At 44.5% G+C, this 17,824-nt stretch overlaps 1 protein-coding gene across 4 annotated transcripts in view; it reads right to left on the bottom strand.

The window, feature by feature from the left end:
* MBOAT2 (membrane bound O-acyltransferase domain containing 2) overlaps window positions 1-17,824 on the bottom strand; it is a 144,699-nt gene that overhangs the window by 28,187 nt on the left and 98,688 nt on the right. For all 4 annotated transcript variants that reach the window (XM_054474605.2, XM_054474568.2, XM_054474615.2 and 1 more), the window contains one exon: window positions 1,352-1,407. In XM_054474605.2, coding sequence (XP_054330580.1) covers window positions 1,352-1,407 — 56 coding nt within the window. The remainder of the gene's footprint in view (window positions 1-1,351; window positions 1,408-17,824) is intronic.

The raw sequence follows: 17,824 nt of genomic DNA, 5'->3' as shown, positions 1-17,824 counted from the left end.
GAGATAATTACCATTAAATCCATTTAAAAGAACAGGTCACAAAATGGGGTTTGTTGTTCTTCTGAGTTGAATATACATTGTCATCAGATACTTCTAGACCTATGGACAAAATTATATCCTTGATCCACGACTTTCCTATATTCTCTTTCCAGTGTCACAGGAGTAATCTGTTACCAGCATACTACAGAAGTTTTAGCACCTGAAGATAATTATAGGCTTTTACCTACAGTGTTTCCTAGTATAAGTTTTATAACTACAGTCTAGTATCAGGGTCTAGTGAGTTTCACCCACTTCATTGATCACGATGCAAAAACTACAAGACACTGTGCATAAATTATAATCCACGAAAAAACCTCCAAGCTGAATCATACTGTTAATTGACAAAGGAGAAAACTGAAGCAGTAGGAAGCTGAATTGGAATCTGAGCATACATTTGCCCATCCATCAAAACCCACACTCCAGCCACATCCGCATGTTCCCTCCTGTATGCAGAATTTTCCCTCAGTGGTGTTTCTTTTTCTGAAGGGCAGAAAGACAGTTGCTGTTTAACCTGTGGACTTGATTAAACAAGTAGCAGAGAGTTTTTAATCTACCTCCTTCCCTCCACCACCCCTGCCTCTACAAAAAAACTAAGTGTTAATTTTGCTTGTTAGTAGCCAGAGGGGAGAAGAGGAATATTCTCTCTCTCTCTCTCTCCCCACAGTACTGTCAAGGCTGGTCCTCTGACAGTAAGAGGGAAAACCTGCCCAGGGAGTGGGCCCAGGATGGGTAGAGACACAGTGGGGCTCAAACTCATCTCAAAAGCTCCCCAGGCTACAAATGACTGTTCTAATAGGGATGCTTTGCTTCTTCAGTCTTTGAAGGAATCAGAGCCCAAATCTCACGACTCGGAGTCCTGTTAGGCCAGGACTAGATGTCCACTCATTGAAGACAGAAATATTTCTAATAAAAATACATGGAAACATGAAATTATGAATGTGTGTATATAAAGGAGAAGAGGTGGGGGAAAGCACATAAATTATAATAAAAATTTAACGAGGAGCTGAAGCAGGAAATAATAAAACTTGATCTAGACCAAATGTCTCTTTCCTTTGTATGTCAAATTATCACTACTGTGGGCCACATGACGAAATCACACTATTCTACTTTCTGTCACTGCACTGAATTCAAAATGAAGATAAAACACTGAAGGAAAGCAAGCATTTTTCATAATCCTAAGCACAGTTAAGTATATTTCCCTATCTTACCTCTCTCCATTTCTTTAATAGCAGAAAGTTATGGTAATATCTCAAGCAAAAGATTATTGGAATTAAATTTTTTCAGCAATAAAAATTAATTTCAGAATTCTTACCATCATGAATTTCGCAAGCCAAACTAGTGATCTTCTGAGTAATGATCATCATTGGGCTGTGACAAGACAAAAAAAAATTAGTGTTTTAAAAGAAGAAAGTTAAAACAATACTTATCACATATGAGTTAAGACTTTATTCTGCTTTTATCACTACAAATCTTGAAATTTTAACATAAAAAAGACCTCCAAGGGATTTCAGCAATAACTCAGGAGTTATGTATTTGAGGACAGCATAGGAGATGGGGATCTGGGCTTTCTCCGAGGCTTCAAAAAAACAAAAAACAAAAGAAAAAGGCTCCACCCCTAAAAGAAATCTTCGGTGACCCAGTGATCTAACCCAGTCTCCTCATCTCACACATTAGAAAACAAGGCCCAGAGGTGAGAAGCACGCAGGCATGAGATGTGGCTCCAGTCTCCTGGAGCAGCGCAGTACTTTCTTCAACATATCATGGACAGACTCTCAACTCCCTATTCTAAAAACTAGGTACCCAGGGGTTACGGACTCTAAACACAGCCATCTAAGGCACCGAAATCATGGTGTATTTCAAAGGAAAAAGGACTTTAAAATCATAAGCAAAAAATGGCATTATTTTCCCATATTTTATAATTATTTTAATTGAATGAATAACTTGGAAAGGAAAAAAACACATCCATATAAGAAAACCACCAGGATGCATCTTAACCTTTAAGGATTACATTAGCTTGCAGACAGTATTAAAAAACAGTTAAGGCTGGGCGCAGTGGCTCATGCCTGTAATCCCAGCACTTTGGGAGGCTGAGGCGGGAGAATCGCTTGAGCCCAGGAGTCTGGGACCACCCTGGTCAACAGAGCAAGACCCCATCTCTATAAAAATAAATAAAATAAAATAAGAATAAATAAAACCACCAGGAAGGCTTTTATCCTTTAACTATTACATTAGCTTACAGACTATATTGAAGAACAATTGACCAGAAGTTATTTAATTTTTTGAAACAATAATATAATAAAACCAGGAAATTGTGTTTTGCCTCAAGGTAGACTGTGCTCTATACACGTGCAGAGGAGAACATGTTTCACGGAATCCCGAGGACAGTGTGGCGCACACAGCATCACCCCATGCACTGCCAAGGAAAGGGGTCAGGCGGGGAGGGGGCCCCAGGCTAGGGAGGCTTAGACCCCCATGGGTCTAGTTCTGACCTGCTCTCTTCCAGCAGTCCACACCGCTCAGTGCAGAAACTCGAACTGCTGCCTCTGACAAACAGAGGTGCCTTTTTCACAAGGTCAGCAAACGGCAGCAAGGGTTTGCTGTAAACATTCCTACCACTGGAAATTTGATTCACAGACCCGGGCCTTTGAGAAGCTACAGCTCATTCTCCTCAACTAACAGGAAGGTCTCATCAATGACAAATGTTCTTAAACTGGAAGTGCTTAAGGGAGATTTCTCTTAGGTTCCCTTAAAAAGTCAGTCTTACATTTACATACTCACTCCTCAGGAAATCACGCTTCAACCAACCTAATCCCCCAGGTGGCTTGGAACACCCGATTGCTATTTCTGCTTTGCAAGATACCCTTCAAGGCCTTGAAAATGATAAAAATGCCCTATAATTTCCATTTCCCTGGGGGAGAGAATCATTTTTCTCACTCTGCCTAATTCTTTTCATAGTTCAGCTCACTGGTGAGTTATAAAATTCTCCTCAGTTCTAAATTCTAATTTCCATGTCACGTTAAAATATAGTAACAACTGATAAAATAATTATTACATTTATTTTGTCAATTAGGTGACACAGTAAGCTGTCAGGTATGCATAGACAAGATGTTAGAAAAACGCAAATAAGTGCTCTGAGTGTCCTTCTTGTGCCCACTTGGGCCCCTGAACCCACATGCAACTTCTATTCCATCAGATGCAAAGGACACAGAAACTCTTATGAAAGTAAGCTGCGCTGGGAGGACGGGTAACGTGTGGCTGGGAGGACAGGTAAGGTGTGGCTGGGAGGATGGGTGACGTGTGGCTGGAAGGACGGGTGACGTGTAGCTGTATTGCTGATTCCAAGAATCAGCCCTAACACAGCGGGAGGGAAGGCAGGAAACAGACCTGAATACTCTAGTCTCTCTCCAAATGCTGCTCCCTTCACCCAGACTACTCTTCCTCGAACCGTTTTACAAGGATAAGTTACTCCTCCCTCTTCATGAATCAGCTGAAGAGTCACTTCGCACAAGAGGTCCACTGGACAACTCTATCTCAAGTAGCTTCCCTCTGCCCACAAAAATACACACACACACGCATGCAAATACCCTTCGTTTCATCTTAGTCCTTGTTTGTTTCCTTCAAGGTGTTTTCGTGTTTGTAGTTGTTTTCTTTATTAAATCTCAGGGGTTGTTTTAAAATCTCTCCCTTTTTAAGAGAGTCCATGAGGCAAGGAACCTAACAGTCTCGTTCACCACTGAATCTCCAGCATGTAGCACAGTGTCTGGCACAAAATATGTGCTAATTAAAAAAAAAAATTCTTTTTCATCAGGGTCTCGCTCTGTCATCCAGGCTGGAGTGCAGTGGTGCAATCTCGGCTGACTGAAGCCTGGACCTTCTGGGCTCAAGCAATCCTCCCACCTCAGCCTCCAAAGCAGCTGACACTACAGGTACATGCTACCACACGTGGGTAATTTTTAAATTTTTTGTAGACACGGGGTTTTGCCATGTTGCCCAGGCTGGTCTCAAACTCCTGGGCTTAAGCGATCCACCCACCTCAGCCTCTCAAAAGTACTGAAATTACAGGTGTGAGCCACCGTGCCTGGCCAATAAATATTTTTAAAATATCAAATAAACTGAATCTAAGTGTCCAGTCAAGATCTATTACTCCTTCTGTAGGTTAATTATACTCTCTCCCATCTGTTCTTTCTCATCTGTGCTTGAAAGCATTTATTATATATTGTAATGATTTGTTTACTTTTCTATTACCACAAAAAACCCATGAGCTACTCAACACTTAGGAACACTGCTTTAATTATTTCTGTGCCTTCAGTACCTGGCACCTAATACACTGTCAGTGTGGTGACTGGTTTACAGAAATGCCTCATCATGTTTTGGGTTCATTTCCTGATGGTCATTAGCTCAATACATTCCATTTGTTTTAAGTGGATGGCAGTCCCAATGCTTCTGGTCCAACCCATCAGCCGGCGCATAGCACATGGAGAAACAGAAAGACAGAAGACAAAATTATCATAGGGAACTATGCAGGAGTATGTTATGGATGAAAATAAGAAAGGATTATAGGAAAAGTTCAGCAAGGGATGAGCAGATTAAAGAGAACTCAGAAATGCAAATTGGAGGGCAAAACAGACAGATGAGTCCAACGCAGCAGGTACATGGCTGGGAGACAAGAAAGACTGATGGGAAAGGGCACACCTCACCCTTCTGCAGCAGGAACGACTGTGCAGGAAGCATTTGCAACAAAAACAGTGCAACGGTGCACAGGGAGGTAACTGCAGTGGGCTTTCTTAACAGCATATTTTGTTCATAAATCTCTGTTTCAGGACAATTAGGGTGATTCACACAACTATTTCACTTACATCTTTACTGACATTTTAACTATTAAATATCTGTTGACTTTGTATTAATGGAGCTTCAGTATCTAATACTTCCTGGGCCCTAGGAAAGTCTGGGATACCTTGACACGCATTGGAAAGAACCTCCTGTTTCCCTAGGATGGAAACTGGAAGCTGGAGAAGGTAGGGGAAGCAGGCGGCTTTGGAACTTCCAGAGTGAGGTCAGGGCCTCAGGATGGAGCTTCCCTTTCCTTCTATAGGACAACATTCGTATATGTAAGTGGTATTACCAAAATTCCTTCCAGTGATACTCTGCTAAGAATGTGGGAAAATATGAAATGTAACTGTTCAAAGTAATACTTTAACTGATGTAACAGTTTCAGCTAATATTAAAAAATTCAGCTGAAGTAAAAACTCTAGACTTTCTGAAATAAAACAAAGGATGAAAAAGTTAAAAAATATATTCACACACTTTTTTCTCTACAAAGAACAAGAATAGTAGGATTTGGTTCTATTACACAGTAAAACTCAAATGTAGTTAAACATTACAAGAGAATGAATGCTAAAAATGAACAATTACTTTCATGATTGTTCCATTATCTCTGGGAGACCACTAAGCTTAAGGGAAGTCTGTATATTAATGCTACAAATCAACTAAAAGCATCTACTAGGTAACAGCTTGCCACCAGGACATGTGTTACCCAGCAACAGAGGCAAACTGTTAACTGTTCACCTCAGTTGTCCTGTGTACAAGTACCCTTTCATCCAAACAAGATCCACTGACACCAAGTAACCCCACTTACCTAACACCAAATGAATACAAAGTGAGAGATAATGGAAAAGGCCATTGGTCTTAGTCATCCATTCATTCATTTACTTACTGCTTCATTCAGAAAAAAACAAGTATTTAATTAATGAGCACCTACCATGCACCATGTACTGTTCTATGTGCCAGAGATACAATGTGAACAAGACAGGCCAAGTCCTTGCTGCTATGAAATTTATACTGTACTGGAGAGAGAGAGATTATAAACAAATAAACAGGTAAAGATACAGTGTGTCAGATGCTGCCGGTCCTGGACAGCGAAATGAAGCAGAGTAAGGGGCCTAAGGAATACAGAACACAGATGGGAACCAGCCTCACCCAGAAGATGACAGTGAAATAGAGGACAAGCTCTGTGGAGGCCTGGGGTAAAAATGTTCCAGGAAGAGAGAAAAAGTAAGTTCAACAGCCCCAGGAAGAAGTGTGACTGGCATGTTAGAGGATCAGTATGGAGGCCAATGTGATGAGCAAGGAGGACAGGAACAGAAGCTAAGATGGCAAGCAGGACACCAGATCCAGCAGAGTGAGGACACAGGCTTGGATCTGAGTGACACGGGAAACTACTGGAGGATTTTAGGCAAAAGAGCGACGTGGTTTTAAAAGAATGTATTTTGACTCTAGGTTGAAAAAATACTGTGGGGGCACCAGAGGCAGGGGGAGGGGGCAGGGGAAGTGGGCAGGGGAAGACAGTGGCTCAGACCAGGGTAACAGCACAGGAGATCTGAAGTCACCTCTAGATCTATTCTGAAAGGAAAGTCAATGGGATTTGATAATGTATCCAATGCAGGGTTTCATACCTGGTACCACCAAGGTTTTTGACCAGGGTAACTAGGAGGAGAAAGCTGACTGAGAGGGGAAATCAGGACTGCAGCTTGAGGCACGCTTGGCACAAGAGGCCCTAGACAGCAGGGTACATAGGCAGCTGGACATAAGAGTCAGAACACTTAATCCTGACCCCACTTCACATCAGCTGTGGAAGACAAGGAAGTTATTTAACTTTTCTCAAAACGGTTATCTATAAAACACAGGGAATAATAACGCCACTGTGTGGATTAAATTCAGTAGTATCTGAGACACAACAGATGTTTAATACAGGCTGGGTCCCTTCTCCCATTCACACCTTTGCATAGTAACTACCAGAACTGTTAAGAAGCCAATGGTGCTGAAGGGACCTAATAATCAAAAGGGAAGTGCTGTTTCTGGAGAAGCTTTCTCTTGAGAACAGGAAATGAAACGTATGTGAATAACCACATAACAAAGTATCCACTGCCCAGTGAGCTATTTGAAGATCTGCACAGACAGAGCTGAGGGAATGCATTTCAAACAAGAGTCATTTAGTCTGGGCCTTTAAGACTGCAGAGGTTTGGACATGCAGATATGGCTGGAAGGGTGTTCCAAGGAGAGACACTGGGATGAGCAGCAGAACTGAAGAAGAAAGAACAGGTGAGAGGGCACACACCAAGGAGGCCCTGCAGGCCCGTCACCAGCTTCTCAGCCTCAGGAAAACACTGCATTTTTTTTTTTTTTAAATACTCTAAGTTCTGGGATACACGTGCAGATCGTGCAGGTTTGTTACATAGGTATACATGTGCCATGGTGGTTTGCTGCACCCATCAACCCCTCATGTACATTAGGTATTTCTCCTAATACTATCCCTCCCCTAGCCCCACCCCCCAACAGGCCCCGATATGTGATGTTCCCCTCCCTGTGTCCATGTGTTCTCATTGTTCAACTCCCACTTATGAGTGAGAACAACACTGCATGTTTCTGACGAACCTTGCGCCACACTGCTTTGTAAACACATATACATTCAGAGACAAAGGCTTGGTTGGGTAGGGTGGGGAACAGACAAAGCAAACCATAAATGGATCCATCTCTGTTTACTCCTGGTAACTTGGATTACATTAGTGGCAGCTAAACGGAATATTTCCTGTAATCAAACGTAGGTCAAGGGGCTGGGAGACACTCCCACAAAATGGGCCAGGATAAAGGCCCACTACTTGCAGGCAGTTGAATGATTCACATCAACCCTATTTACAACACAGCTGCTGGGTACCATGTGCGGGGAAGATAATGAAGGGCCAAGGGGGGCCTTCCATGACTCATTTCAGAGAACACAGAAACACATCTACCTTTAGACTCTGAACATGAATAATACTTTCTAAAAAGGAGTGATGTACATGCCAAGCACACCTGTGGCTATCAGATTGTGTGCAGAATTGGTGGGTTCTTGGTCTCGCTGACTTCAAGAATGAAGCCACGGACCCTCACGGTGAGTGTTACAGTTCTTAAAGATGGTGTGTCTGGAATTTGTTCCTTCTGATGTTCAGACATGTCCAGAGTTTATTCCTCCTGGTGGGTTCGTGGTCTCGCTGACTTCAGGAGTGAAGCTGCAGACCTTCGCAGTGAGTGTTACAGCTCTTAAAGGCGGCGGTCTGGAGTTGTTCGTTCCTCCCAGTGGGTTCGTGATCTTGCTGACTTCAGGAGTAAAGCTGCAGACCTTCGCGGTGAGTGTTACAGCTCATAAAGGCGGTGGGGACCCAAACAGTGAGCAGCAGCAAGATTTATTGCGAAGAGCAAAAGAATAAAGCTTCCACAGCATGGAAAGGGACCCGAGCTGGTTGCCACTGCTGGCTCACGTGGCCTGCTTTTATTCCCTTATTTGGCCCCACCCACATCCTGCTGATTGGTCCATTTTACAAAGCACTGATTGGTCCATTTTGCAGAGTACTGATTGGCCCGTTTTACAGAGTGCTGATTGATCCATTTTACACAGTGCTGAATGGTGCATTTACAATCCTTTGGCTAGACAAAGAGTGCTGATTGGTGCATTTACAATCCTTTAGCTATCTCCAAGTCCCCACCCAATTAGCTAGACACAGCGCGCTGATTGGTGCGTTTACAAATCTTTAGCTAGATACAAAGCGCTGACTGGTGCATTTACAATCCTTTAGCTAGACAGAAAAGTTCTCCAAGTCCCCACCCAACCCAGAATCCCAGCTGGCTTCACCTCTCAATCCCCCCTCTAAACAGGACACCCCAACTGCTGTTGGGAATTTGGTTGATGACTGCTCTAGCTACTTCCTGCTGGATAGGAGCAAAGAAGGGGCCCTGCAGTTTAGTGTCCTCCAGAGAAGTTGTTAGTTGAGCTCATTTGGGGTTCCGTTTGTAAGACCATCTGCAGCTCGATGGCCTCAATTCTAGAGGAAACAAATTTGACAAGGAGGTTAAAAATACAGGGCCCAAAGGCGAGTAATAGCAACATGGCTGTCACAGGACCTAGAAAGGGGAGAAGCCATGTTGCCCAATTCCAGAGGTTGGTATAAGAGTTGTGAAAGGCAGCCGGGTGCGGTGGCTCACGCCTGTAATCCCAGCACTGTGGGAGGCAGAGGCGGGTGGATCACGAGGTCAGGAGATCGAGATCATCCTGGCTAAAATGGTGAAATCCCGTCTCTACTAAAAATGCGAAAAAAATTATCCAGGTGTGGTGATGGGTGCCTGTAGTCCCAGCTGTTTGAGAGACTGAGACAGGAAAATGGCATGAACCCAGGAGGCAGAGCTTGCCATGAGCCGAGATCGCACCACTGCACTCCAGCTTGGGCAACAGAGCAAGATTCCATCTCAAAAAAAAAAAAAGAGTTGTGAAAGGTGTTGTCTGATTCCAGAAGCCTTTTCCTGTAAAGGCCGGGCGGCATCTCATTCTATCCCTGACTGGTTAGTGTAAAAACAACAGTCTTCCCCAAGAAGGTGCAGAGTCCTCCTTTCTCAGCAGTGAGGAGGTCTAGGCCTCGGCGGTTTTGGAGAGTCACTGCTGCCAAAGAATCTATTTGGGATTGTAGAGTAAGGATAGATTCCGTCACTTCCTGCAAACTGTCTGAGAAATCCTTTAAGAGTGTGTGGCAGTAGGATAATGCATGTTACACTGTTAACTTTTAGCAAACTTTACTTTAGTTGAAAACCTTATAAGTTTGGGATTTTAATTTTTCTTTGCTATTAATAAGACCTCGTTCAGTCCATATTAACTTAAAATTGGTATAGATGGCTCCTTCCTGATTCTGTAAGTACTTTAAGGTTTGGCTGAGTGCAAACAGCTCACACCTTTGAGCAGACCAATTATTAGGCAATTTTCCTAACTCTGCTTCTATAACAGTTTCCTTATCACTTACTGAATACCCATTGTGTCTTTTTCCTTAATCACCTGGGAGGAACCATCTATCTCGTTTCCTGAAGGGAGTTCTTCCTATGCCTGATCTGATCTTTGTATGGTAATTAAGATTTAGATCCCCTGTTAGGAAACCTTCTGGGTTTAGGATTTTTGATAGGAATACTATGGGCTGTCAGTGGCCTCAGTGCTTTCGGGCTATGTCCTTGTTTACACTGACAACAAGGTGGTATTGGAGTGTTACACGGTTACAGAGAAGACCTTCGATTATCAATTATAGGTTTTAAAATTTACCCTGGCTTTTAAAGGAAAGGGGTACACTGTTTTTTCTTTACTGCTTCTATCTCTCTTTGACTTGTCTCTCTGTCTGTCTCTTCCTCTCTCTCTTTGACTTTCTGTGTCTGTCTCTCTCTCTTTTTCTCTGACTCCATCTGTCTCTTCCTCTGTCTCCTCTTCGTCTCTGTTTCTTCCTCTCTCTCTCTCTCTACTTTCCTGTCTCTTTCTCTCCTTTCCTGTCTCTTTCTCTCTTTCCTTTCTGCTGCCTCTGCCAGCTGCTTATGCTGCTGTTCTCCCCTCTCCTTCCCCTTTGGATGGCTTCGGCAGTGTAACACTGCCACCTCCTTGGGTTTCTGCACTGCATGCAATAACTCCATGGTTTCCTTGTGGTATTTAATGGAAGTTCCCCCAGAGGTTAGGAACTCCCTTTCTTTCCATACTGCAGCATGGGCATGTAGGATTAGATAAGCATACTTGCTATCTGTATACACATTTATTCTTTTTCCCTTTCCCAGTTCTAAGGCTCGGGTAAGTGCCACTAGTTCTGCTAATTGGGCACTGGTCCCTGGAGGAAGAGGCTTACTTTCAAGTACGGACATCACTAACTATGGCATAACCTGCCCTTCACATCCCATTCTCCACAAATGAACTTCCATCAGTATATAGGTTAAGGTCAGGATTAGCTAAGGGGACTTCTAAGAGATCATCTCGGGCGGCAAAAGTCTAGACTATAATTTGTTGGCAGTCATGCTCGACTGGTTCCCCATCCTCTGGGAGAAAAGTGGCAGGGTTGAGGGTCACACACGTATGTATCTGAAGCACTGGTCCCTCAAGGAGTAGCACCTGGTATCTAAATAGGCAGTTGTCTGATAGCCATAAACTTCTTTTGGCACCTAGCATGCCATTCACATCATGAGTAGTCCAGACAGTGAGATCCTTTCCTTGTATTATTTTGATAGCCTCTGACACTAAGACGGCCACTGCTGCAACTATCTGTAAACAGTGAGGCCAGTCTTTTGCTACTATATCAATTTCCTTACTTAGGTATGCCACTGGTTGTGGGGTTGTCCCACGAGTCTGAGTAAGGACTCCAAGAGCTATCCTTGCTCTCTCTGTGACGTATAAAGAGAAGTTTTGTCTTGTCGGAAGGCTTAAAGCTGGAGCTTGTACTAGGGCCTGCTTTAAGGTTTTTGAAGGCTGTTTCTGCCCCTGGTTCCCATCCTACTAGATGAGTATTTGCCCTCTGGGTCTCCTTGATTAGAGTATAGAGGAACCTGGCTATCTCGCTGTATCCGGGGATCCATAGTTGGCAAAGGCTGGTGATTCCAAGGAATCCCCGCAACTGTTTTAATGTCTTAGGGCGAGGATAAGCCAGTATAGGCTGTATTCGTTCCTTGCTGAGGGCCTTGGTTCCTCTAGCTAAGATTAGGCCTAGATATTTGACCTGCTATAGGAAAAGCTGGGCCTTCGACCTAAACACCTTGTACCCTTGATTAGCTAGAAAGTTCAAGAGATCTAGAGTAGCCTGCTGGCATGATGCTTCCAAACTGGTAGCCAAAAGTAAATCATCCACATACTGAAGGACCAGAGTGCCTGGACTTGAGAAGTGGCCTAGATCTTGGGCCAGTGCCTGACCAAACAGGTGAGGGCTATCCCTAAACCCTTGGGGCAAGACCGTCCACGTAAGTTGGGACGTGTGGTCTGTGGGATCCTCAAAGGCAAAGAGAAACTGGGAGTCAGAGTGCAGGGGAATACAGAAGGCGGCATCCTTGAGGTCCAGAACAGTGAACCATTCTGCTTCCTCTGGTATTTGAGAGAGCAGGGTATAGGGGTTGGGTACAACCGGATATAGAGGAATTACTGCCTCATTGATAAGTCTAAGATCTTGCACTAGTCTCCACTGACCGTTTGGTTTTTGTACTCCTAGAATTGGGGCGTTGCAGGGACTGCTGCATTTCCTTACTAAGCCTTGAGCTTTTAAACGTTTAACAATATCCTGTAATCCTTTATGAGCTTCAGGTCTTAAGGGATATTGCCTTTGATAAGGAAAAGTGGTGGGGTCTCTTAGCCTGATTTGAGGCATTTTTTGCCCTTCCAAATTGCCCTTCCAATGCTCAGACTTCAGGGTTGATTCCCTCTTCAAGTAGGAGACAACAAATGGGTAACTTGTTCCCCATATTCATGTAGATAATAGCTCCAGCTTTGGCTAATACATCCCTCCCTAATAAGGGTGTGGGACTTTCAGGCATAACAAGAAAGGCATGTGAAAAGAGCAAAGTCTCCCAATTACAACTGAGGAGGTGGGAGAAATACCTGGTTACAGGCTGTCCCAGGATTCCTCAGATGGTAACAGACCTTGAGGACAGTCATCCAGGACAGGAGATTAGCACTGAGAAGGCTGCACCAGTGTCCAGGAGGAAGTCAATTTCCTGGCCCTCAATGGCTAAACATACCCAGGGCTCAGTGAGGGTGATGACATGAGCTGGCGCTTGCCCTGGGCACCCTCAGTCCTGTTGTTGGATCATCTGGTTAGGGGTTTCTGATCCAGAGAACCTTTGTCTTCGGGGGCAGTGCACCTTCCAGTGATTGCCATGGCATAGCAGACATGGATGAGGGAGCGGCTTGTTTCTCATTGGACAATCTTTTTTTAAGTGTCCTTGTAAACCACACTGATAACAAGTCCTACCAGGTGATTGGCCTGCTCCATTTTCTGTCCTCTCTGAACCACCAAGGTTTGTTTGTCTGAGGGCCATGACTAAGGCTGCAGCCTTTCTCTGATCTTGCTTTTCCTTTTGGGCCTGTTCCTCTTGGTCCCTATTATAAAACACCAAGGTTACCAGGTTTAATAATGCCTCCAGATTTTGTTCAGGGCCCAGGGCTTGCTTTTGGAGCTTTCTCCTGATATCTGCGGCTGACTGGGTAATAAACTTATCTTTTAGAATCAATTGACCCTCAAGTGATTTGGGTGACAGGGAAGTATGTTTTCTTAAGGCCTCCCGCAGCTGCTCAAGGAAGGCAGAAGGATTTTTTTCCTTTCCCTGAGTTATGGTGGACATCACTGAATAATTCATGGGTTTTTTCCCTAATTCTCCTTAGTCCTTCTAGAACACAGGTCAACAGATGTTTACAACTCCAGTCCCCGTGATCTGAGTTGAGGTCCCAGTGGGGATCCATACTGGGGATGGTTTGCTGACCAGTAGGGAATTTGTCCCTTTCTTCAGCTGTCACTCTATCATTTACTTGACTAAGATACCAAGTATCTCCAAACTCTGGGGCTGCAGCTAAAGCCGCATTCTTTTCATTAAAGGCCAGGGTTTGATCTAACAATAGCATGACATCTCTCCAAGTGAGATCACAGGTTTGCCCCAGACCCTGTAGGACATCTATGTACCTATCAGGATCATCTGAAAACTTCCGCAGGTCTGCCCTGATCTGCTTTAAATCAGAGAGAGAGAAGGGGACATATACCCGGGGTGGGCCAAATTTCCCTCTTCCTACAGCTTGAAGGGGACATATCCAATAGCCTGTGGGTTTTTGTGGTACTTTGGAGATTTCTTTGCGTATTTCCTTCAGCGGGAGAGATTAGAGGAGGATTATCATTAATAGAAAGGGGCGCTATAGGGAGGCTAGGATATGGGGGTAAGCTGAAAGGTCCTCCTGTGGGATATAAATTTCAAGCTTTGCATAGTTGTGTATTCTGCAATGAAAACAAAGCTTGGACATAAGGTATTTCACTCCATCTGCCTTCCCTCTTACAGAAAAGATCAAGCTGCAGGATAGTATTGTAATTTGTACTTCCCTCAGGTGGCCATTTTTCCCTATCAGAGACAGAATATTGGGGCCAGGCCATAGGGCAGAAAAAAAATAAGCCGCCTCTTTTTCAGGGTTTGTGGGTCAAATTGGTCCCAGTGGCTTAGAATGCATTTCAAGGGTGAGCCTGTTGATGCCTGAGTGTTTCCCATCTGTGGTTTTGGTTTGTTTTGTTTCTCCCCCTGCCCAAGAATCTGCAACAGTCCCTGGACCCTGCTGATCGGAATAGTTGTGCTCACCGACGCAGCGGCAGAAACAACCCCTGCCCAAGAACCTGCAACCGTCCCTGGACGCTGCTGATCAGAATAGCTGCGCTCACTGATGCAACAGCAGAAACAACCCCTGCCCAAGAACCCGCAACAGTCCGTGGACCCTGCTGATTGGAATAGTTGTGCTCACTGACGCAGCAGCAGAAACACTAGTTTTCCTCCTAGACCACAACGAGGACCGAGGAAGGTCGGATTTCATGGCCCTTACTGACGCATTCTCAAAAACGTGCACCCTTGCCTGTCCTCCTAGACCACAAGGAGGACAGAGAAAAATCGGATTTAGTGGCCCTTACCAACGCATTCTCGAAAACCTATTAAGAGTCCTAAGCATTCTCCTGTTAGTATTGGGACTTTACCTGTGTACTATAAAGATGTTATGCCCCAAAAATGAAGTGGAGGGCCAAACCCTGAGGGAGGGAAGGGATCTCCAGAGTTGGAAGAGTGATGCCTTTTGTCCTCACTTATATGAATAAAAAGGATACAATTTCTGAGGCACCCCCTATCCTAGCTTCAGGAATAGTTTTTGTTAGGCCTGCTTGTCTGAGGAGGAATTCTAAAATTCCAGATAGCCCCCCTATGACGGGGCTTTGGGCAAAAATTATGTCTTTCTGATTGGTGAGCCCAGGTGCCTAAAGAAGGTAACAGAGTCCTGAAGTTTATACTAGAAATCATTCTTACAGAAGAAACTAGAAAAGCACCAGAGACAGGGAGTGCTTTTTAGAAGTGTAGGACTAGCCTTGGAGAAGAGAGGCGAGAGGAAGTTTGTCTGACACGCATTAGGACCCAGGAAGCAAGGGTCAGGATAGATAGGATAGATGGGCAAGTCGCGCTTGGCGACATGACTTTGAGAGGTCCGCTCATGGCCGCGGGGTCAACCAACTTGTTGTCGGGAACCCGGAGCTGAATGGCTTTCCTCTCTATCGAACCTCAGCTCAGCCCCGAGGCACAGGAAAAGTGGAAGCTGGTTCCAGGCAAACCAACGTTCCCAACTCCTAAGAGTCAGGGGTTGTTAGAGAGCCCTTTCCCAGAAAGCCTGACACCTGTGTCCGTAGTCCAGTGGCCATGCTAGTCGCTTTTAACTGGCTGACAGGTGCCTAGTATTTAGCCCCCGAGTTCTAAGGAAAAATAGGACAGAATAGCAAACGAAAGGGGTCTGATAGTACTCACCGCTTGGCGATAACCAATGGTCCCTTCGTGGTTGCCAAAACGTGTCTGGAATTGGTGGGTTCTTGGTCTCGCTGACTTCAAGAATGAAGCCGCGGACCCTCGCGGTGAGTGTCACAGTTCTTAAAGATGGTGTGTCCAGAGTTTGTTCCTTCTGATGTTTGGACGTGTCCAGAGTTTCTTCCTTCTGGTGGGTTCGTGGTCTCGCTGACTTCAGAAGCGAAGCTGCAGACCTTCACAGTGAGTGTTACAGCTCTTAAAGGTGGTGCATCCGGAGTTGTTCATTCCTCACGGTGGGTTCGCGGTCACATTGACTTCAGGAGTAAAGCTGCAGACCTTTGCGGTGACTGTTACAGTTCATAAAGGCAGTGCGTCTGGAGTTGCTCGTTCCTCCCAGTGGGTTTGTGGTCTCACTGACTTCAGGAGTAAAGCTGCAGACCTTCGCGGTGACTGTTACAGCTCATAAAGGCGGTGGGGACCCAAAGAGTGAGCAGCAGCAAGATTTATTGCGAAGAGCGAAAGAACAAAGCCTTCACAGCATGGAAGGAGACACAAGTGGGTTGCCGCTGGGTGCTTGGGTGGGTGGCCTGCTTTTATTCCCTTATTTGGCCCCACCCACATCCTGCTGATTGGCCCATTTTACAGAGTGCTGATAGGTCCATTTGACAGAGTGCTGATTGGTCCATTTTACAGAGTGCTGATTGGCCTGTTTTACAGAGTGCTGATTGGTCCGTTTTACAGAGTGCTGACTGGTACGTTTACAATCCTTTAGCTAGACACAGAATGCTGATTGGTGCATTTACAATCCTTGAGCTAGACACAAAAGTTCTCCAAGTCCCCACCCAATTAGCTAGACACAGAGCGCTGATTGGTGCATTTACAAACCTTTAGCTAGACACAAAGCACTGATTGGTGCATTTACAATCCTTTAGCTAGACAGAAAAGTTCTCCAAGTCCCCACCCGACCCAGAAGCCCAGCTGGCTTCACCTCTCAAGATCACATGGTCTATCACTTCTTCTTATACTTGAAAAAAATGCTGCCTACAAAAGTACCTGGCTCAGCCTTCAAGAACCTAGCAAAATGCACAGTGCCTGCTTAATAAACCTTAGTGAAGGAGCACACACGACTGAGCAGTAGTAAACATTTACCAAGCCTCTGATACAGTTCAGTTAGCTCTAAGATATATTCTTGACATGAATGAACAATTATTTCGCATAGATATTTTTTTGGTGGGTGCACTAAAAGCAACTCTTTCAGTACCACAGAAATCAACATATTCCAATCAGAACGTTTTTGCCAGAAAATCTGTTCTCGCTTCCATCTACAATCTATTATCTATACGTGGGGCAAGGATTCACCTTTCTCTTCTCTTTCCAAATGTCCCAATACCATTTACTGAGTAGAGCCTGGCTTTCCCCACAGGTATCTGATCCCACCACTGCCATTCTGTATTTTTATTTCTTAGATCTGTGAGTCTATTTCTCAGTCCTTCATCTGGGTTTCCTTGGTTTGCCTATTCCTGTCAGTCCAGAATATTTTAATGACTCCTGCTTTACAGACAGCAGTATGTCTTTATATCAACTTCACTACACTCAAGCATTTATTCTTCTAGAGAAAATTTTCAATTTATTTATCTAATTTCCCTCAAAACTCCACAATTTTACCTGCATTAACACCAACAGATTAACTTGGGAGAATCAGTATCTTTTTTTTATTTTACTTTATTTTTTATTTTTTTGAGACAGCTCTGTTGCCCAGGCTGGAGTGCAGTGGTGTGATCTCAGCTCACTGCAACCTCCACCTCCTGGGTTCCAGTGATTCTCGTGCCTCAGCCTCCGAAGAAACTGTGATTACAGTTGTGCGCCACCATGTGGCTAATTTTTGTATTTCTAGTAGAGACGAGATTTGCCATATTGGTCAGGCTGGTCTCAAACTCCTGGCCTCAAGTGATCCACCTGCCTCAGCCTCCCAAAGTGCTAAGATTGGAGGTATGAGACACCATGCCCAGCCCCATTCGTATCTTTATAATACTGAGGGTTGTTTTGATTTTTGATTTTTTTTTTTTTTTTTGAGATAGGGTCTTGCTGTGTTACTCAGACTGGAGTACAGTTGTGCGAACATGGCTCACTGCAGCCTCAACCTCCCAAGCTCAAGCGATCCTCCCACTTCAGCCTCCTGAGTAGCTGGGACTACAGGCACACAGCACCATGCCAGCTAATTTTAAATTTTTTGTAGAGATGGGGTTTCACTATGTTGCCCAGGCTGCTCTTGAACTCCTGAGCTCAAGTGATCCTCCCACCTTGGCCTCCCAAAGTGTTGGTATTACAGGTGTGAGCCACTGCACCCAGTCACAATACTGAGTTTTATTATTCAAACAAACAGGCTGATTTTTTTTCCCAATTACTCTATGTTCTACAGTAAAAATTTATAGTTTTCTGCACAGAGGTT

Source organism: Pongo pygmaeus, chromosome 12 (genome assembly GCF_028885625.2).
Source record: "Pongo pygmaeus isolate AG05252 chromosome 12, NHGRI_mPonPyg2-v2.0_pri, whole genome shotgun sequence".
Classification (NCBI taxonomy): domain Eukaryota; kingdom Metazoa; phylum Chordata; class Mammalia; order Primates; family Hominidae; genus Pongo; species Pongo pygmaeus.
The sequence above is the reverse complement of the archived record's forward strand: the minus strand, read 5'-3'. Positions and strand labels throughout refer to the sequence as shown.